General features: G+C 34.2%; 2 protein-coding genes across 6 annotated transcripts; one reads left to right on the forward strand and one right to left on the reverse strand.

Moving 5' to 3' along the window:
* The first annotated feature begins 1729 nt into the window (after positions 1–1729).
* LOC108195105 (uncharacterized) lies at positions 1730–12721 on the forward strand. Of its 5 annotated transcripts, XR_010285515.1 has the most exons (18): positions 1790–1957; positions 2119–2448; positions 2684–2909; positions 3008–3253; positions 3343–3458; positions 3832–3930; positions 4028–4115; positions 6256–6485; positions 7008–7192; positions 7349–7548; positions 7815–8147; positions 8329–8430; positions 8652–8949; positions 9913–10061; positions 10143–10427; positions 11338–11551; positions 11991–12417; positions 12527–12721. XR_010285515.1 is itself a non-coding variant. In XM_017362049.2 (17 exons), the coding sequence occupies exons 2-16, from the start codon at positions 2129–2131 to the stop codon at positions 11542–11544; spliced, it is 3084 nt and encodes a 1027-aa protein (XP_017217538.1). In that variant the 5' UTR covers positions 1790–1957; positions 2119–2128; the 3' UTR covers positions 11545–11551; positions 11991–12721. The 5 variants fall into 5 exon arrangements, 4 of the variants coding, with proteins under 4 accessions (XP_017217537.1, XP_063937071.1, XP_017217540.1 ...); XM_017362049.2 differs by having other exon boundaries at positions 11991–12721; XM_017362048.2 differs by lacking the exons at positions 11991–12417; positions 12527–12721 and having other exon boundaries at positions 1730–1957; positions 11338–11920.
* On the reverse strand, positions 12659–20990 carry LOC108195112 (membrane-associated protein VIPP1, chloroplastic). Its single transcript, XM_017362060.2, has 11 exons — positions 20743–20990; positions 18639–18760; positions 18399–18509; positions 17071–17135; positions 16904–16985; positions 16497–16571; positions 15905–15975; positions 15739–15821; positions 14709–14773; positions 13299–13373; positions 12659–13000 (listed from the first exon to the last, which is right to left on the reverse strand). The coding sequence occupies exons 1-11, from the start codon at positions 20852–20854 to the stop codon at positions 12881–12883; spliced, it is 981 nt and encodes a 326-aa protein (XP_017217549.1). The 5' UTR covers positions 20855–20990; the 3' UTR covers positions 12659–12880.
* Positions 20991–21947: the final 957 nt, after the last annotated feature.

Genomic DNA, 21947 nt, shown 5'->3' on the forward strand with positions numbered 1-21947 from the left:
ATTAAGAAATTGGCAGTCAACGAGTTTTTGAGAGTATCGTTCGCAGAAAAGGACTGATATCAATTTCAAAGTTTTTTCTTTTCCAATTCAGAAGTGAGGAGAATATATTGATGAGTTTATCTGTCAACTAATTAATATAATAAATAAATAATAAATAATAATATGAGAGAAAACAACCCGAAAATTAGAGTTCGTCTGTGGCTATCTTATTTGCTAAAAATATTAGAAATCTAAGCAGGATTACCCATAAATAGGCCCGAAAGTCATGCTATGAATTTTAGTATTACAATTCAACTCGTTCTAGGATATTACTTTATATTCTTGTAAATCATAAAAACTCCTATATATTGGGGTTTTGATAGGAATTATAAATGACAACTTGTATCATTATTGATCAAGAAATTCCTGTTATATAAGGGTTTTGATATATAAGAGTTTTTATGATTTACAAGAATATAAAATAATAACCTAAAACGAGTTGAATTGTGATGCTAAAATTCAAAGCATGACTTTCAGGCCTATTCATGGTATTTCCACTTCAATTTCTGGTGTTAGACCACCGGAGAACTATAGATGATAAAATTGTCTTTCGCAGGGGCTATAAAACGTGCAATTTTGATCTCTGGAACTCCAGTTATGCTTCAAACAAGATTTGTTTCATAACCTATCCATAAAATCAAAATTTCCATTCAATTAAACCCAAGTAAGTTCCATTTAATCCAACTTTAAGAATATTTATTTTCCTACTATTGAAAAATAAAATCAATTATTAATGCCCCGATTATTCATAAAATACAAAAATTATGGAATAAAATTATATAGAAGTATATATGATAAAATGGTTTTCAAAGTTATAATCCAAGGATAATTTTGACTTATTAATCACTTCTGAATTATTAAAAATATAATAATAACAACAAAAGTGATTTGTAGATAATTTATGTCTTATGAATAATTTTTCTCAAAAAAAATTTAAAAAATTAATTTATTAAAAAAATAACTCAAACTAATTTCTGATTTTAAGTCAATTCCTATCTTAATTCTGGGGTTAAATATCAAGTCGGTCATTGAATTGGCTTTAATGTATCAAGTTGGTCACTGAACTCAAAACGGTATCAAGATGGTCACTAAAGTCACCATAAATATCAAACAAGTACCTTGAAATATGAGTTCAAGAAGTAAAAATATAATTTATAAAGTTTTACACATTATTTGTAAATGTTACCACAACCAACTAAAAGGTTATGACTTCTGGTATTTAAAATAATATATTTATATTTTATCAAGTTTATTTATTATTTATATTTTATTATATAGTTATTTTTTTGTTTTAATTAAAAATAAATAATAAATAAACTTAATAAAATCTAAATATATTATCATAAATATTAGAAGTCATAACCTTTTATTTGGTTTTGGTGACATTCAAAAATAATGTTAAAAGTTTATAGACAATATTTTTACTGCTTAAACTTATATTTCAAGGTACTTGTTTGATATTTATGACCACTTCAGTGATATTTTGATACCGTTTTGAGTTGAGTGACCAATTTGATTCATTAAGCCCACTAGATAATTACCCTTAATTCTGACATTAAATCGATTTGGTTACACAAACATATAGTTTTCAATTTTAATTAAAAACATGTATAACTCCGGACGGACAAACTGGCCGCGGATTCCCGCTTTTTATCCGAACCTACAGTTAAGTTTTTCTGGGTAACGTTTTTAATTGAATAGAATAGAATATGGATTGGATGGGAAAGTAGAAATGGGTCACTTTCTCTGAAAAAGGAGGCACCGCCACTGCCATAGTTTGTTCGCAGAAGGAAAGGAATATGCCATTTTTATGCAAATATAAATATAAATAAATATATATATGAACAAACATTCCCTTCATTCCTTTGCTGCTGCGCTGCTACTTGGTCTTGATTCAATTTCTCCTATTTTATTTGAGGTACCTGCAAGATTCAAGTGACAAGATTGTTGTTTTTATTATGTTACTGTAATGGGTTTTTATTTTGATCAAAATGGTTGAATTATGATGAGGGTTTTGAAGATTATTATGTTACTGTGCTGGGTTTTTATTTTGATCAAAATGGGTGACTTTTTTATCAGGGTTTTGAAGATGGGGAGTTGTTTATCTGAGAAGAGACAACAGTCTGGTGCAAGTGCATTGCTTGAAAGTTTGAATATGGAGAGAGTGAGGACAATCTTAGCCCACCCCTACCCCTACCCACATGAGCATTCTAGACATGCTGTCATTGCTGTTGTTGTGGGATGTTTCTTCTTCATTTCTTCTGATAATATGCATACACTTATTCATAAATTGGATACTAGTGTTAAGTGGTGGTCTATGTATGCTTGTTTGCTTAGTTTTTTCTTTTTCTTTTCATCACCTTTTTTTGGCAAGACCATTAAGCCCAGCTACTCCAATTTCACTCGATGGTATGTTTCTTGCGTTGCGTTTTTTATGTTGATGATTGTCGTAAATTTCAGGCTCAAAATCTAGGGAAATATTGTTTATGTTGCTGCTTGCTACTGTTGTGGTTAAGTGGGAACTTATGTGATGATATGATATTTTTATGCCACTTGTTATATGGGATGGGGGAGTTCATGTTTTCATCTGACACTATGCTAATAGCAACGTTTAACGGGTATGAGTCTTTTTGTTGCTTTCAAGGTATGTAGGCTGGATTTTAGTGGCAGCAGTGTATCATCTGCCGAGTTTCCAATCAATGGGAGTGGATATGAGGATGAATCTATCTTTGTTTATGACAATATATGTATCATCCATCCTGTTTCTTCTTGTTTTCCATCTTATATTTCTCGGGCTTTGGTATATTGGTCTTGTTTCTCGTGTGGCGGGGAAAAGGCCAGAGTTCCTAACCATTTTTCAAAATTGTGCTGTAAGTATTATAGCTAAAGCCACCTCTTGTATTCAACATCTTAACTCGTACTATATGTTAATATGTGCAACTGTGTATGATGTTTAATATGTCTGTAGGTGTTAAGTATAGCATGCTGTGTCTTTTATAATCACTGTGGCAATCGTGCAATAATGGGAGATAAAACATTCAAAAGAAGAAATTCTAGTTGGTTTAAATTGTGGGACAAGGAGGAGCGCAACACATGGATTGCACAGTTTATTCGAATGAACGAGTTGAAAGATCAAGTCTGCTCATCTTGGTTTGCTCCAGTTGGATCTGCTAGTGATTATCCACTTCTGTCCAAGTGGGTTATATACGGGGAGGTACAGAACATGCCTATTCATTATGCTAACTTAAAAGGAGGATCTTGTGCTGCTTTTTGTTAATATATCATCTTTCCGTTTTCCTGTAGATAGCCTGCAATGGCCCATGTCCAGGATCTTCTGATGGAATATCTCCCATATATTCTTTATGGGCAACATTTATTGGTCTCTACATTGCAAATTATGTGGTCGAAAGATCAACAGGGTAAGTTAATGCTTTCTTCACATTCTACTGTTAAAGTAGAATTAAATGGTTGGCAAATCATCGTTTAAAGTCTTATGCAAGCTGTACTCGGTGCTAAATATATTTGTCATGTGCCTGTATATGTTACTGACAACAGATATATATAAGAAAATTTTCTCAATATACTGGTCTATATCCTAATATATCCTAGTTATGAACTCATGCCCTTGTAGAGTTTTCTCTTGCGATGGTTGAGAGGAAAAATATATTCTGTTATGCCTGAACAGTTATAAAACTTTTAGTTTGTCTTGGCAAAATTTGTATCTATTTTATTTTTAAGTTATGTAATATTATGTTTCATTTTCATACTTTGCTGATATTAGATTTCTGATAGATGGGCTCTTACACATCCTCTTCCCGAGAAGGAGTATGAGAAGCTAAAGAAAAAACAAATGAAGCCTGATTTTTTGGATATGGTTCCATGGTATTCAGGGTGGGTTCGATACTTTGTTATTTGTCACCAACTTTATTTTCGTACAGAGTTTATGCATCATGAATTCATGATATCACTGATTATTTTGTTAGCACAGGACGTCAGCTGATCTTTTTAAGACAGTCTTTGACTTGTTGGTATCAGTAACTGTATTCGTTGGACGTTTTGACATGCGTATGATGCAGGTAAAGTGTTCCTCCTACAGTTTTTGTATCTTTACTTTACTTTCTGGGAATCTTATAATTTAGTTGTTAATTGTGTTCTACTTTGTAATAATAATGTTCATAGCATTCTGGCTATACTACTTACAGGACTTCCCAGAATGAATATGAGATAATTGCACTTGATAGTGGTCACTGGTCTGTATAAGATATTTTACGTAAGGGGGTAAAGCCATATAGTTTTGTAAAGAGGTTACGTGCAAGCTGTCTAACAGAATGCCCCCACTACGCTTCATCAAGCTTTAGGGTATTCAAATTATCATAGGGAAATTTCCCCAATTCCGGATACGAGACACGGGAATCAATGGTGATTTTATACAAATGATAAAATGATAAATAAAAGCCCTATTAACTTAATTCCGATCTTATTATCTTCCACTCCTCCACGAACTTACTTAAGACCTAGCAAATTAAAGTCATGAAGCGATCTTGGTCTGTCCAAGGCAGAATGCGATTTCTAATTTGTAATTTCCACTATGAAAGAATGGAATATAAATATTACATGCCCCCCGATATAGGGAAGTCAGAGATGTCCATACTAATTTTCTCCCTATTTATTATTCAAATTTATGGTAGCCTTGGGGCTTTGGACTCTCACTCTAAAATTAAAGTACTGATACCTCAATACCGTGGTTTACTTGCGTGAATGGATAAAAGATACTTAATATATGGATCATCAGTCTCAGGATCTAAACTTCTTTCCATTTTATTCATTCTTCCCCAATTAGGACCTATGTCATTGAATTTCCACATCCATTAGTATTCCAATTCATTTCTGAAAAGTGGTTTAGGTCTATAAGATCCATTCTCTTGTCATCTTTTAAGTGAATCACAGCCTGCTATTTCTGTTCACACTTCGGCTACTTAGCTACACCGGCAGTACACCTTGATCTTCGGTTTTGGTAGCTTTGTAAGTATTAATCCCACCAATTTATGTAAAAAAACCATCTTCTCCTCTGTGACAGAGTCTCTGCTTGCTCATTGACTGCTTGCCTTGTCATTGTGGGTTAAACTCTAAGCTGCAGAAAAGGAGTGTTTATGTAATCTGTCGTGGATTGTGCCAGCTGCTGACACTGAGATCATGGCTCATTTCATACTGGCGGACACTGGATTGTATTGATTTCAAAAATGGATATATGCCCACAACTGCCCCTCTTATTGTGCTCGTAGAGATTCAAAATGGATATATGCCCCCAACAACCACCCCTCTTATTGTTGCTTTTTCAGATTTGGAAAGTGCTTAATGGTCTTGCTGTTTCTGCTCATAGCTTTTCTTCTATTAGGATCCTGAGTAAGAGGATTAGAATAGAAGGAATAGCTGAAGACACCGTAACTAAGAGGAATAACTAAAGATACTGCGTGATGCAGTAAAAGAATTAAAATCAGGAAAAGGATAGAGTTATATGGATTAACCTCTGAAGAACCACGAGCCCTACAATTTTAAACTGCATAAAATAGGAAACAATTGTCAGTTAAATTAATCAATCAAAGCCTTATATAGGACTTTCTTTATGCTACTATGGAGCGCCCGTTTTTGACATTTTCACAATACAAGTTTGACTAAACGCACAGGTCACAAGTATGTCAAAAGTTGCTATTGAGTCCAGTAATGGGATTTTATTCATGTTAAAATCTGGTTTTGCAGTGTTCTGAATCTGTGGGTGCATCTTATTGTTAGAAACTTTTCAGTTGTTTTGTTAGTTAGTTATTAGATGAGAGATTTTACAAAAAAATAAAAAAAAAATCTTGTATCCTTGAGTCTTGTTTATGAACAATTGGGAGTATTTTTTAGTTGAATACTTGAAAGTTAATACACATGAGAACCAGTAAGTAGCAGCACACACTAATATGGCCAACCATTGCAGTAGTAAACTGGGAGTATTTTGAGACGATTTTTGTTACTGAATGTTAAAGCCTTTTGCTGTAAAAATTGTACTTACTGGAATTGGTATAATATAATATAAATTGGTAGAATAAAATAAGCACCGCGTTATTTGTTTTGCCATGATTTTGTAAATATATTCTGGTCAAGTGCTTCATTTATGGATGATAATTGCATTATTGTACTAACTTCCCCCAATTTCCACGTTATGTGTACCTTTAGGCGGCAATGAGCAGGGTTCAGGATGGATCCAAACAAGATGATCTATTATATGATCATTTTGGTGAGAGAGATGACCTTTGGTTTGACTTTATGGCTGATACAGGTGATGGTGGGAACTCATCCTATAGTGTTGCACGCCTTCTTGCTCAACCCTCACTTCGTGTTCAAAGTGACAGTTCTGTCCTTAATCTACCGCGCGCAAACCTGCTTATTATTGGAGGAGACCTTGCGTAAGATCAGTTTCTAATTACTTATGTATAAATTACATGTTGTTAGATTGTACTAGCATTTGTAAATATATGAAAAAGCAAATATAAGTAGGAGGCTCTAGCTTGCAGCCACATTAGGGTTTTACGATATGCCTTCATATCGCTTATTGTCAATTCTGGTGGTCTATATTTAAGTGGTCCTGATGACAATTTGCACCGACTATATTGATAAATTGAACGGGGGAGTCTTACTATATATAATCCTATTAAAAGTTCTCTTATGAAATATCTATAGGTGACTTCTTACACTTAGATATATGAGAATGCAATTTCGATAAGGGAGAGAGGGTTTATTTGATAGAGGTGCATAAGAAATGTGATTTTTAACAGTCAGATTTTATGCATGTTGTACATACAATAAAATTGTATTAGTATATGTGCTGACGCAACAATCTGTCAGAAGGTAGCATCGTGTAAAATTGGTTTGACCAATTTTAACATACTACCAACAAAAATGCTTACATACTATTATCTTCTTTATAGGTATCCCAATCCTTCAGCATTTACATATAAGAGGCGGTTCTTTCGTCCTTTTGAATATGCTCTCCAGCCTCCTACATGGTATAAGGATGAGCATATAGCTGTCAACAAGCCAGAATTACCGTCTGGGATATCTACTTTAAAGGAATATGACGGGCCACAGTGTTTTGTTATTCCTGGAAATCATGGTTGGTTTCCTCTATATTTTAGCTATTGATATTTTTTACTTCTGGTAGCCATCCTTTATCATAAATAAATATATATATACCTAGTTGTGTTGTCTAAATATCTTGTTCTTCTGTATTTTAGTGATGATATAGAATAACTCCGTGTCTGTTTTACAGACTGGTTTGATGGACTTCAAACATTCATGAGGTACATCTGTCATAAGAGCTGGTTGGGTGGATGGTTCATGCCACAGAAGAAGAGCTATTTTGCTATGCAGCTACCACAGAGGTGGTGGATATTTGGTCTTGATTTAGCTCTTCACGGTGATATTGATGTTTATCAGTTCAAGTTCTTTTCTGAGTTAATAATGAACAAGGTTTTCTCTCCAATCTATTCTCTTACTCATTGTTATGTCTGTTATGTTTTCACAGTTTTTCGTTGCAAACAGAATCTTGCATCCCTATTATATTAATGCATGCTGATATGATTAGTCATTAAGGTAAAAATTGTATTTTTCATATTCACTATGTCGTAATAAACATAGAGTTCATAAAATCCCAGTTCTGAGTGTAATTTAAACAGCCTGGGCAAAGTGTCACTTCTAATATGATTCCTTTCCTGTTATAAATTGTGGTTTTCTAGGTTGGAGATAATGATTCTGTAATAATTGTAACCCATGAACCAAGTTGGCTTCTAGATTGGTACTGGAATGACGTGACAGGGAAAAATGTCTCACACCTGATACGTGAGTTTCTGAAGGGAAGGTGTAAACTTCGGGTAGCTGGAGACTTGCATCATTATATGAGACACTCTTGTATTCCATCCGATAAAACAACTTATGTGCAACATTTACTTGTCAATGGTTGTGGCGGGGCTTTTTTGCATCCCACCCATGTTTTCAGTAATTTCAACAAATTATATGGAACATCATATGAATGCAAAGCGGCTTATCCTTCTTGTGAAGATTCAAGCAGGGTAAGTACCTAGGTTTCAGATGGAATCGAATTCTGTTCTCCTCCCCCCTTAGAGCAATCTAATACAGCTTACTGGTAGGAGATTGCATTGCTAGCTTTCCACCTGTATATATCAACAACCAGAATATAGTAATGTAACCGTAAAGAAGTTATGTTTTAATGATCTTACTAACTGTATGCAGATTGCTTTGGGAAATATATTGAAATTCCGAAAGAAAAATTGGCAGTTTGATTTCATTGGTGGCATCATATACTTCGTATTAGCCTTCTCTATGTTTCCACAGGTGAGGTTTCTAATTGTTTTTTTTTATATTACCTTAGTCACGGTGGTGTATGTAAATTTCTGGGCCTTGATTCAGACAACAGGATGTTCTCATTTCCTTAGCAACTCTACATTTTTTTTTTTACCATATAGATAAAAGAACAAAAGTAGGAAAAGTTATAGTTGCTTTCCTGGATTAACATAAATTATCTGTTGCTAATAACATTTCATATCCTCTCCTAGTGCAAGCTGGACCATCTCTTCAAGGATGATACTTTTACTGGTCATCTAAAGAGCTTCTTTAGCACTGTATGGGACACTTTTATATATATGCTTGGACACTCTTATGTATCCTTAGTAGGTGCCTTGTTATTGTTAGCAGCTGCAATAGCATTTGTACCATCCAAGGTTTCTCGAAAACGAAGGGCCATAATTGGATTTCTTCATGTCTCTTCACACTTGGCTGCAGCAATAGTTCTCATGATGCTTTTAGAAGTGGGTGTTGAAACATGTATTAGGCATAAACTATTAGCAACTTCTGGTGAGTTCATATTTTAAATAAATTTTGACGAGTTTGATTTCTTGTGCCCATGCCAATAACATTATTCTTGAATTCTTATATGATCTTGTATCTCTACAGAAATCATCTACTCATATCACTCTTACGCCTCCATGTTTTAATGTGGATGCCTTGTAATTTTAGGATTATGCCATAATATTAAATGCACTGGAGCCATCTTCAGAGTTCAACAAAACGTGATTGTATCATGGTTGTTATAAAAATAAGAATTTGAATATTAGAAGGCTATGTTTATGTCAACGATAATCAGATATTAACTTTTATCTTGTAATCTTGGTACGGTCACTGTTTGAGACTTGAGGATTTACTCTCTTGCGTAACTATAAAGTCAATTTTAGTTACTTATTGTTGTAAGAAATACAGTGTGCTTTAGTTATGCATTTTCTTATTTGGCCATGATATCTGTGCAGTAGAATATTTTTTTTGCTCGGCAAGCAGTACATGTCCATTTATACCCTGTAATTTTGGTTATGTTCTAGTTCCTCTGTGGTCTTTAAGGATAAATGACTTTGTCATACACATCATATTTACTGAGACAGTGAGCTGCTGTATGTAAGGATTTGTGATCATCCACTTTCTGGCATTGGACATTTTCCCAAAAGACTCATATGTACTGATGCTACTTAGCAAATTTTTTAGGTTTTAGTAATAAGAAATACATTCTGAAATTTGCCAATCCAGATCACCTTGTTGTTTTTTATAAAAAATAAATAAATTATTATGTAGTGTGGTTTATACTTTGCCTGGTAATATCTGTTTCTATTTTCATGACTGAATTAGGCACCCTTGCATTCATCTGCTATAAGTTTGCAAGTAGTAGCAGACATATGTATTATACTCCCTTGTGCTTTTACTCTTTCAGTTTTAAGCTGTACCTATTATTGTGGATGGAGGCATGTACTAATAAACATGCTCCTGTATCAGGTTATCACACTTTATATGAATGGTATCAAACAGTAGAAAGTGAGCATTTCCCGGACCCAACTGGCCTCCGCGCTCGTATAGAACAGTGGACATTTGGTCTTTATCCAGCATGTATCAAGTATCTTATGTCTGCCTTTGATGTTCCAGAGGTAGATATCCTAAATTAAATCACATTGAGATCACTTTTTTTTTGTTTATTCATCACTCAAGTCTACTAAATTGGTAAACAGGTCATGGCTGTCACAAGGAATGACATGTGTACTAACGGAGCAGATACATTTCCACGCGTTGGTGCTTTTATATATTATGCTTCTGTCTTCCTTTACTTTTGGTTCTTCTCCACTCCTGTGGTTTCCTTGATTTTTGGAAGCTACTTGTACATCTGCATCAATTGGTTACATCTTCACTTTGATGAAGCCTTTTCCTCGCTCCGTATAGCAAATTACAAGGCATTTACACGATTCCATATTAAGGAAACCGGCGATCTTGAAGTGTTTACACTTGCAGTTGATAAGGTAAAAGAGTCGATACTTCGGGTTATATATCTTGTTCTTCTTAAAGGATAAATACTGCTACATAATACTCAATGCATAAAATTGCGGAGTATATGTGAAGTAAGACATCTTATTTGTTCAGTGGTAGTGAAAAGTCCAACTGCTAGTTAAAAACGTCAATTAGATTGAACAATTGAAGTTGGACAAGTTTAGATTCTTTGTTGAGCTAAAAAACATAATACATGATCGGAAACCGAGTGTAAACTGGTCTTCTCTTTACTAGTAAAAAAGATCATTTGTCTAGCTGTGCTTCAGCAAGGGTATAAACACCTAGCGGCCAAGAGGTAGTTGATGAATTCTGTAAAATAATGACCAAAAGGTAGTTTATTCTTTTCTACATGGTAGAAAATGGGATCATGGAATCAATATCTGGCGAGAATGTACGAAGAGTCGAAGACCTTAGTCTGAGGATCTCTCTATTTATGAATCATAGATGCCTTACATGACATGCAGAATAGAAAATAAAAACTACATTTTAAATTGGACTGGATATACTTTCCAATGGTATAATTTTTTTAATTATTTCCAGTTATATAATACATATAAATTTCAGTCAAAGTATAGTCAATTTGACTCGCCAAAAGTCAAAAAGGACATGTATTACGGGACGGAGGTTGTACTTGATATTGTTATCTAGATCTATCAATAAAATCTAATGTAAAATATCATGAAATTTAGTAGTATTGACTGTTATAATCCCTTTTAAAGAGTGCTGTGCATTTATCAAAATGTGTCTCGTATTCTTTTGTGCAATTAAAATTGTCTGATATAAATCTATTTTTAGTATCAAATTGCATCAGAATTCATTATCTACTAAAGTTATGCTGTTACATATTTATTATCATCTAAACTAATCCTTACTCGGTCCCAGGTTCCAAAGGACTGGAAGTTAGATCCTGACTGGGACGGAGAACTGAGACAACCACAGCAGCCTAACCACCTCAGAGAGTTTCCTAGCAAATGGACAGCGGCTTCAATTCAGCAGGATCCAGTAAGCACTGTTCGGATTGTCGATCACTTTGTAATAAAACAGACAGACAAACTTGACTTGAAGCCGACAAACAATCAAACTTCATAATGATCTGGTACCTAATCTTTTGTATATTGTATTTAGCAAATATAAAATAGTAATTGTTAGTAGGGAAAGAAGTACCTCACAGTGACCAGCCAGATGAGGTAAAAAAGAATCGTGACAAACATCATGATGTCACTGCTCGGTCCTCTAAAGCCAATAGCTCTGTAAGAAAATTGAGGGACTAATATGCAGAATGTTGTAGCTTTGAAATGGTATAGTCAATCCAAATTTTTTTGCTGGATGTCCTGGGGGCTGTATTTGGCTAGATTTATGTGTAAGCAGATCTTGAATTAGAAGAGCGTAGTAATGGTGTTGAACATTGTGCCTATGGTAGCAGCATCTCCTTCCATATTCTATTTTTACCATCACTTGCTTTATATATCTTTTTAGAATTATCACTCATTAAATATTTGATATGAGAATAGTATTTATTGACGATGCATAAACAGGTACTTTGGCTTTATCAAAACTGAGTTGATTAGTATATTCGTGACACGAACACAAGCACTAAAGAGCTGGCTCATTTATCTTTACAATGGAAGAAAGAAGAATGGAAGAAAGAAAGAATGGTGTATGTACATAACACAACAAGCAAGCGCTCGCTCCCTCACTAATCGCAACATTCCATGACATTCAGTGCCCGCTCCCTCTGCGACTAGGCCCTGATGGCAGCATCTGAAACCAACATTTCATACAACTCCTCGTCTGGCTGTAGACCGACAATTTGTACGTTTCAATGTGATTCGAATGCTGAATGTCCACACGTAATACCCTTCCAGCATCGACGCCATTTAGACTCGTAACAGCAAGAAGCAAGATGACGACGACGAATATGGCCCTCATGGTAGTTGCAAGAGTGATCTAACAAGTAGAGAGGTATGAATGTCTGTTCTCTGCTTGTGGAATGTGTTAAAGAATGTGCAGGAACATACAAGTATATATATTGATTGTGTGTGTTGGTGTCTTTCGTTTTGTTTTATTTGAGTGGCACTAAGGAAGAGGATTCTCGCATGATTCCGTGACGAAACTTGACAAAGCCAGGCCGAACTTGCTAGTATTGCCATTTGTCCTTTACGAGCGACCGGGTTTTTAACCTATTGTATTTGGCCGGACAGACTTGCCAAATTCACTTTCAATTTTCAACACTCAACTATAATATCACATCTCCTGTTCATTTCAATTGTCCCTTTGAAGCCTACAATCTACAATATGTTAATTGTTCACAATTTAATATTTCGATATACAGATTTGTACGGTCAACAAAATGAACCTCGTCTCTAGTGTGTTGCATTGCTTCATAAATCCAAGATTTGTACTCCAGCCATGTTAAAAATATCTATCAGGAGTCCCTGGCCTTCTGTCTCAACTCATTCAGCTCTTTCTCGATTTCTGAATCTTGGAAGGGAGAGCTTGTCTTTGTGCTGGAAGCAACTGTTCTTCCCGGAGGTAGCTCTCCTTTCTACGTGCATACAAACAAAAAGATTGAAAATTAACGAAAACAATATTATGCCCACATGCTCAGTCACTGTATAAAAGGAAAAAATTTCAAAAATATTGACTAGAACAATACAGGCTTCTACTTTAACCACTTGCTAAATGTATTTATGCTCCCTAATAATGATGAGTATTAGCCTTTAAGAAACAAAAGTTAAACGTCCCTAGTTGTCTAAAGCTCAAAACCAATCACAAGTCGAGGAACTGAACATCCACGTTACAGACACGGATGATAAACTGAAAACTAGAAAAAGAGTACATACCTTTGAGCTACTAGATAGTTCTTTTTTCAAATTTGCAAGATCATCGTCAACTGATGAGGTCTCTAGCATTGCAAACTGCAAGATTAGAAGAACTATATAGTTATCACAATTTTCAGAACAATCAGATGCTACATATATGATAATCTGACTGAAGGCGTAAACTACTATTAGCCAAAATGCTATTTTTGCTTACGATATCATATACTAGATTTACGGTGGAGAGCATCGGTTAACTTCAAACTTTCCAAGACATTCCATAGTTGGTATGGCGGAAGGCACTTTCCTTGATCTGACCTTTTTTTATGCATGGGTGCTTGTCTTCCAAGTTATTGGTCGTCCCAGATCTTTTAGCTAAAATACTGCTATTATTAACTATAGTTGCTGAGTTTGTGAGGTCTTACACAAACAGAAATGTTCAAGGCCCTGAAGTTAAAAGATTAAGGCCATGAATGTGGAGTCTTCATTCTTATAGAATTTTATTGAGTAATTGGGCAAGAAACAGGTGCTTCCAGAAGAGAAGTTAAAACTTTGGAGAGCTTCAAATGAGCTTCAGATTGATTGATTAGAAAGTTTTGCACTAGTTAGAGTTTACTAGATTTACTAGAGTGAAATGAAAGAATCTAAGATTTCTGCAAGGTCCTAAACCACAAAAATTTAAGATCCCATTAACCAACATCAATTTTATTTCCAATATGTGATTATTGACATACTTGCACCACTTAACCTATTGTTTTTCAAAAGTGGCCACTCCACCAAATGGGGTGATTACTTGCAGACTGAAAAGCATCAATGCAGTATAGAGTAGTATTGTCAATTGTGTATGAAAAGATTGAAAACTCTTTACAGTATTGACTACTAACAATGAGCAAAAATATTGTTTAAAAAACTTATAACAGAATGTCCCTTTCAATTGATAATTTCCATTTTACAGGCAATATATATTCAACCACCACTTGAGTATCCACAAATAAACTATAGCATGGACCAGAACTGCCTAGAACAGACACTGAACTTACTCATGTTGACTTGTCCAAATTAGTTCACCAAATTAAAATCTTTAAAATAAAGAATATTCAAACTATTATGATCAAGTACACCTTGATCAGGGCACTACTTATCCATATTATATTTAGATACAACCGTGAGTTTCAATTTCAATAATTTCTAAACTTTATTGAGGTTAAGGCAATAAATTTCATTACAAACTCCCCTGTTTTTGACAACATATAAATGATTAACAAAAATACACTACAGAAGAGAATCACCAATTTTCGTACGTTCCAATGGATATAACACCGTTTCATTTTAACCAGCTTGTTACTATTTTAATCATTCTAACTATCAAGTAAAGCAGAACCATTTATAAGTTAACAGAAAAAATAGTGACTGAAATCCGAAAGGTGCACCAACCTTCCCGTCCAAATCATCAGTAGTTAGTTGCCCTAGTGCTTCAGCCTGTGATTCCATTGCTAGGACTGAAGAAATTAACATGAAGAAGTATTGATAAGATCCTTTATGCTACTGGCACATGATGCTAATAAATTGATATATATATTTCTACCAAAAACTTATAAGTGAAAGGCAAAAAGAAGAGATAAGTCAATTTTTGCAATTGGTATGCGCAGAAAAGTCTCCATATATGCCAAAATCAGAAAAGGTTAAAGTACACTGATCATGATATTGTATTAAAATCATTTGACTAATATGATTTCTAAACAACTTGAGTTGCACAGATGAATAAAGTCATCTGCAAGGCTTAGCCTATCAGATATCCTGGTCCGTAGTTGCCAACCCAAGGTCAATGATTTGAGCACAATTGAGCAAATGTGTGCATGAGTACTTTAAATTTCTTGTAATTGACCTTAGCAACACTACCCATACATCATGATGACGTGTATGCGAAGTCTTGCATTAATTTATTGACATTATTATACAAGTGTTTAGAACCAAGGAAAAAGTAATGACTGGTGAGAAGCAACAAAGATCTCAGAGTAATTTGCGGAGTGACAGGCATAGAACTTGGATCAGTGATGACAACAAAATTTGAAGTGTAAGCTAGTACCAGTCGATTGAATTAATAAGCATACATAGTTGTCAACAAGGCATAATTGTGTAGCATGCATATTGTTAATGTAAATTATCATCATAAACGTGTGCATACTTCTATCAAGTTTTTGGGAATAGTCATCATCATGCAGATGCTGAGGTTTCTTTTAAGAAAATATATAAAAATACTATCACAAGCTTACATTATCTAAGATGAGACTAGGACCTAAACCTTGTAATGCATGTGACATAAGGTTGCTTTGGCAGAGATATACAGAATACTATCACAAATGTTAAAAATTGACGGGACTTTGGCACAAACTACATAACTGTGGAGTATATGGGAAGGCATTAAAATATTGCAGCATCCATTTCAATTATATATGCGACTGACCTTTCTCTTCCATCTTCTCAAAAGCTCCTAGAGCACTACTGGTATTCACACTCCCTAACATCTCATTCACTTTGGTTGCAGTTCTGAAAAGCACAGCGAATGATCACAACTGAGGAGCTATAGAATATTGAGAAAAGAAGTAAATTTAAAAGAGGAATAAACAAACTTGGCAGACTGGGCTCGAGCTTTTAGTGTATCTTTCTTAGACTTTGCCTCCTGTATCTTACTCTCCAGAAGCTACAAAATGTAATGCACAGCATGCAGCTGTGCAAGTTATTAATATGCATAGTTTTGCACACCTTTGAAAAGTAAACTAAATGTGTAAATCTATTCTTATATTAGGAAAGAGGAGGGGAAGCATTAGATGTTTCTGTAAAAACAATATCATGCAATATAGAAGTCTTAGTTGCGTTTATCAATTACTAAAAACGAGGTCCTTTGCAATAAAGTAATTAATGAATAGAGAATAACTGTAGAAGTAACTTTTAAAGTTATATGAGACATTCCTGTTATTGTTATTTAAACTCTACCCATCCCCACCTGTTACAGTACATGACCCCACTCAAATTAAACATAAACAATAATACTTCTTCTGTATGCAAGTTATATCATAAGTACTCTAATATGGCTAAAACTAAAATACCTACTAAGCAGCATGTTTCTTAAAAGAGCTAGCATATAGGCTCACTAAAGAAGTTAAGTGATTAAGCCATATTGAAAGTAATTAGAAAGTGAAAGAGTGTAAAATATTAACTTACCCGTGTATTGGAGACCAGGCTCTCCACAACAACCTTCTGTTGATCAAATTGGGCTTTCAAAGCAGTAGCATTGTCCTGACATAAAAAACAAGATCACTAATTACACTAAGCCATGTATATCAAGAAGTTTAAAAGCGCTAACTTAACCTCATAGCAGGAGTTGTGTTCTATTATTTTAGGCATGTAATCATAGTTCTAGTCCTAAAACAGAACACTTGCAAGTTGCAAGTTGCAACAGAATTTCATATTATAACGGCAGTCAGTTTCAACATAAGGATTCAATTCCATAGACAGTTCTAGACATTGTATTTAAGGTCATATAAATATTAAGCTAGTGAAGACATGTCATTTTTCATGTGTTTCGAATTATCACAATTTTCTCAGGTATTTACGACGAATTAACTTACAGCATTAGATTTACGTCTCTTAAGAGCTTCACGTGCAAGATCTTCTTCTCCTTTCTGAAGAGCTAGCTGAGCTTTTCGGTACCTAAATTCAAGTCAGATATATATATAACAATTATATTACAAGTATTATACGGAGTAGAGCAAATAACTAAGAATTTAAGGAATACCAGTCTTCAGATGCTTGCTGTGCAGCTTTATATTTATTTTCCAGTCTCTTTTGAGATGCCAAGACCTTTAAAAAATTAATGAATCTTGTGATAACAGTGGAATAGGATAGGATACATATAAAATTATCACATATTTGAGATTAAAAGGATAAAACGAAGGCAGGTGCAAGCAGGGGTATCAGTAGCATGAGAAAGATGCTTCCTCTTCACCAGGTGCCCAAATCAAGCTGAGGTGTATGTTCGCAGAATGACTACGAATTTAAGGTGCATAAACATATATAAACTATTCTGCTGTATGGGGTTTTTACAACCGTATTTTTTTTGGTGTTGGGGAAGGTCACCTGTGTTAAATTTGTTGCTTAGGTAGTTTAAAGGTTCTGACGTGAAAAATGATTTTAAATGTGCTCCGAAGATACTTCTCTTTCTCTGTGAAGATAGACTTTCTATCTTATTAGTCAAGACTAAACGTCCTTACAAAATGCTTAGTTAGTTTAAAGTAACTAACGTGAAAAATGATTCTAAATGTGCCTACAAAATGCATAATCATTGCTGTTTTCAGGATAAACTAATCTGCATGCAATGCTCTGCCTTTGACAGATATAAACTGATTGTCCACTATTTCGAGTGAATCCTTTATCTTCCTCATAGAGATCTGTCGCAGGCACTGTTATCAAGTCAACAACTAGTAGACCAATCATTCTATGGAAAAAGTCGAGCAGCGACTTATTTGGTCTAGCGTCTATGGGTTTTACCCGACCTGACACAGTACCTGGTCCGACCCGAAATTTCGAAACTTCATAAGTAGGGTTTTTTAGACAAAATCTTATGCGATTTTGTTCTGGAAAGAAAGATAAGGCTTTGGGCGGCTACATCTGATCCGACTAATAGACTTGTATTCGGCGGGTAAGCCCTGATTACCTGTTCCGGCTATGTAAATTTTGCATCATTTTTAACATATCAGTATATCCCTAATCTTTGTATCATTTTTAACTTCACATTATTATTTTCTTCTTGTCACTACTTTATGGCTTCACTTTACATGGGAACTAACAATCTGCTACATCTTATACATATCACTATTGCTTATTATCTTTTATTTTTAAGTCAAACTATATATATATTAAATCCAGTAAATATATGTATATGTATGACTTGTCGACTTTTTACGACTAGTCGGGCGACTTGTCGACTAATATATGTTGGTATATTGTATTAATTAAATGTTAGTGTGTCTGTTTTTACCATGAGATTCAGATGAAAATGAATAGGTGAGAATAACAAACATATTTTAAGGAGGAAAGGCAACACATAGAAAGAGAGAGCCGTACTTGAGCTGTAGATTGTCGCATCTTTATTAAGTCGTCACTCATCTCTATAACTGTCTGTTCCAATACCTTTTCTGGGTCCTCTAAGGAACTTATGACTGCATTTGCATAGGACTGCAAGGACATGGGAACAGCTCCAGTTACACACATGATATAAAATTAAAATGCTAATAGAAAAACAGGTATAAGAAAGATTCAAGAAGACTCAACATTGGTGCATGTGAAGTTAATTACGACAATTACCTTTACAACCCTAGCAAATCGGTCAAAAAGGTTCATGCGAGCACCAAGAGCACCTCGACCCTGTCTACTACATTTCAATTGACTAGAAACACTCTGTAACTTTGTGACTTTAGAAGCTACCCCTGTTAGTAAAAAACAACTAGAAACTGTAAGCATTAACATTGAAAAACAGGAAGGCAGCTTGGGGATGAATGCAGTATGCATCATCTATGCTTTACCACATGTAAGAACAAGGAGACAATTTTAACTGGTTTGAGAAGCAAAATGAGAGTGAGAGGAAGGAATGGGGTAACCATTTCTGATACCTTCGGAGAATGATCACTTGAAGTATAATGTTAAAAAGTATAGATATATAACACTGACAAAATCAGTTATCAGACATATGAGACAATGCTGCACTAAGCACTGGTGAAAGTATCGTTCTTTTAATCTCTTACGTATCATCGATCTAAAGTGAAAATGTTTAATACCCTAAAAGACTTCAGTGGTTCCACACTAAACTACTTTTTGTTTTATAATACAACCCAAATCTTTTCGACATTTTGCAGATTACAATGACGCACACGATATGAATCTAAATTGCTATAGAAAGACATGCTTAAGAAAATCACAAGAAGACTAGCATATATAACATTACATAGATCGAGGTTGCAGTGACCACCACTTTCACTATAGTTTATAGTAAACATGATTGCATTGACTATGTCTTTATTAATAACATATATAAATTTCGAATATTAAAATAAAGGGTTAAGTATCAAATTGACTACTATATAATTAGCCAAGTCTCAAATTTACCACTCACGAATTCGGGGTCTCAAATTGGCCACTTACAAGCTGGTGGCTCTCAAATTGGCCACTTTTTAAGTCTGTCATAAACTAACAAAATCTCAAATTCATCACCGAAAATCAGCAATTATATACGGAAAGTGGCCAATTTGAGACCCCGAATTTGTGAGTGGTAAATTTGAAACTTTACTAATTATATAGTGATCAATTTGATACTTAACCCTTAAAATAAATCAAATTAACTTATAAGAACCAAAACAAGTCATGTTTAATACTAGAATGCTTTCATAACTGGCATTGTCGGTATCTATACCTCCTTGGGTCCTTAACAAAAATCTTAAATTACTTTTAGCTGATAAGAGGAAATAAGCATGAGGCTGAGAAAAGATGAACAGAGTGGTAGTAGAGATATTATCACCAAGGAGGCTGAGTAATGAACTAATGGGATGGATTCCCCAAGAATGCTTCCACTTCAAGTGAGGAACATGCATACTTAAATTTACAACCATTAAAGTAGAGTGTAACCTAGAAACATATCAACACTCCTAAATCCCAATGGTGTTGTATACCATGTTTATAGTGTTAGGAAGCTCTACCATTGGGAAAGCACGCTTTCAGATTTAGAAGAGTGAATCACTTGGAATTTATATTTCAGGGAATATTCAGCCTTGGTGTCAAAATTAGATTTTAAGAACTCAATAGTGTTGGGTCAAGAGAGCTCTGTAACCAATTGTCTGTCATTCACTCATACCACCAGACAATTGTACCTAATAGCCTGACCAGTAATCATCTATCTAAAGTCTCGATGCACCGCGGCCCTATGGTCAGAGAGTGCTGCTTCATTAACACGTCTACAAGCAAGATTTGCCTGGATGGTCTACGCAACTCCAACATATAAGGAGAGGGATTTAACGTCGGTATGATGCTTATCAAGTATATAGTCTCCACTCTCCTCAAATTTCTGTACTTTGAAATTTCATGAAATGACTTGATGTGCTTATGAATACTTCAAGTAAGTTTGCTTAACTCAGATAGCCCTTTACAGCGCAATCCAATACCATTCATAAGCTGCACTTAAAACCCCCCAAGAAAAACATCATACTCCTAATAAATTGTATAAACTTAATCTTATACATTTCTTATGCTAAAGGAGTGTTTTATTTTGACCCTCAAGTCAAGTCTGTATCCTAATCAACAACCCAACACTATCTAAAACCCAAATATAGGTAAGCAAGAGTATCAAACAACAATATTATTAAGATAAAAAAGATACCCAGAAGCATAAAAAGTGAGAGCATCAAAGATATAAAATTACCACCACTTAAAAAAGAAGTCTTGATAATGCATAAATGAGTAGAAGTTGAAGGGGCAGAAGCTGGTGGCATCTTTAAGCTTAACCCTGTAATCATCTGACATTTTATGGCCATTTTGGAGAGTGTTGAGAGGTAGCTTGAGGAGAAGGAGAAGATATGAAATCAAGAGAAGTGGCTTTTGTTGTTTTTCACTCAATTTAAGGATTGAGTGGCTTTTGTTGTTTGTTCGAGTCTTTTGTTTACTCCGGCCCGCTCCGGTCCGAACAAAATAACGGTTTAGACTCTCGCCGAGTCGATGATAAATATATTTTGGCAAAATAGATTTTTTCTCCACCAAAATTATTATTTGTTTAGAAATTTGCCATCAAACTGTAATTTTTTGCTTTTTTGTCACTAATATTAGGTTCAGATTTTTTTAGTCACTAACCTTAGATTCGGATTTGATTATTAACATTATGTTATTTTTTTAGTATTATTAAAATATAGTGATAGTCTGCAATGTATTATGAAGATCTGACATTTGTCTATATCTTTATATATAGTATTTCATATGTCCACTAGATAGTTCATCTTGGAGGACGAGAGTTTGACATGTATTTTAAGATTTCTAAAAAATTTATTTTCATAAATTATATTAATTTTTTTCTAAATAAAAGTTATGATAGTCAATTGTCTATATTATATATATATATATATATATATATATATATATATATAGTTTCATAAAACTCAAGGTTAGAAGTCATCTAGAATTATTTATACTATTGTACAAAAATAAGGACGAATACTATAAAAAAAAGTAGACAATATACAATTATTCCCGATTTTACCGCTCATTTATGTTATTATTACTCCCTCCGTCCTCCTATTTTTTTATAGTTCTTTCCACTGCTTGACACATATTTTAAGGTTTCCACTTCTTATAAAACATATTTCCATAATTTAATTTTGAGATTTTCATTTTTGTGTATAAAAATTCAAAATTTAAATTTTTATTCAGGAAAAAAAATTAATATAATTTATGAAACTAAATCTTTTAGAATCCTTAAAATACGTGTCGAATTCTCGTCCTGTCAGGTAAACTACCTAGGGCACATGTGGAGTACTACATATAAAAATATAGACACACATCATATCACTATAATATTGCGGACGATCATTATGTTTCAATAATGCTAAAAATATAATATAATATTAATAATCAAAT

This window comes from Daucus carota, chromosome 7 (assembly GCF_001625215.2).
Source record: "Daucus carota subsp. sativus chromosome 7, DH1 v3.0, whole genome shotgun sequence".
NCBI classification, from domain to species: domain Eukaryota; kingdom Viridiplantae; phylum Streptophyta; class Magnoliopsida; order Apiales; family Apiaceae; genus Daucus; species Daucus carota.

Excerpts from the sequence above, each read along its gene's own strand:
- LOC108195105 (XM_017362048.2), top strand. The coding sequence starts at position 2,129 with ATGGGGAGTTGTTTATCTGAGAAGAGACAACAGTCTGGTGCAAGTGCA. Across the intron at positions 3,459-3,831 it reads GTGGTCGAAAGATCAACAGG|ATGGGCTCTTACACATCCTC; the intron begins GTAAGTTAATGC and ends GATTTCTGATAG. Across the intron at positions 10,428-11,337 it reads TTACACTTGCAGTTGATAAG|GTTCCAAAGGACTGGAAGTT; the intron begins GTAAAAGAGTCG and ends ACTCGGTCCCAG.
- LOC108195112 (XM_017362060.2), bottom strand. The coding sequence starts at position 20,854 with ATGGCCATAAAATGTCAGATGATTACAGGGTTAAGCTTAAAGATGCCA. Across the intron at positions 16,572-16,903 it reads AGAGACGTAAATCTAATGCT|GACAATGCTACTGCTTTGAA; the intron begins GTAAGTTAATTC and ends TTTTTATGTCAG. Across the intron at positions 13,001-13,298 it reads AACTATCTAGTAGCTCAAAG|AAAGGAGAGCTACCTCCGGG; the intron begins GTATGTACTCTT and ends GTATGCACGTAG.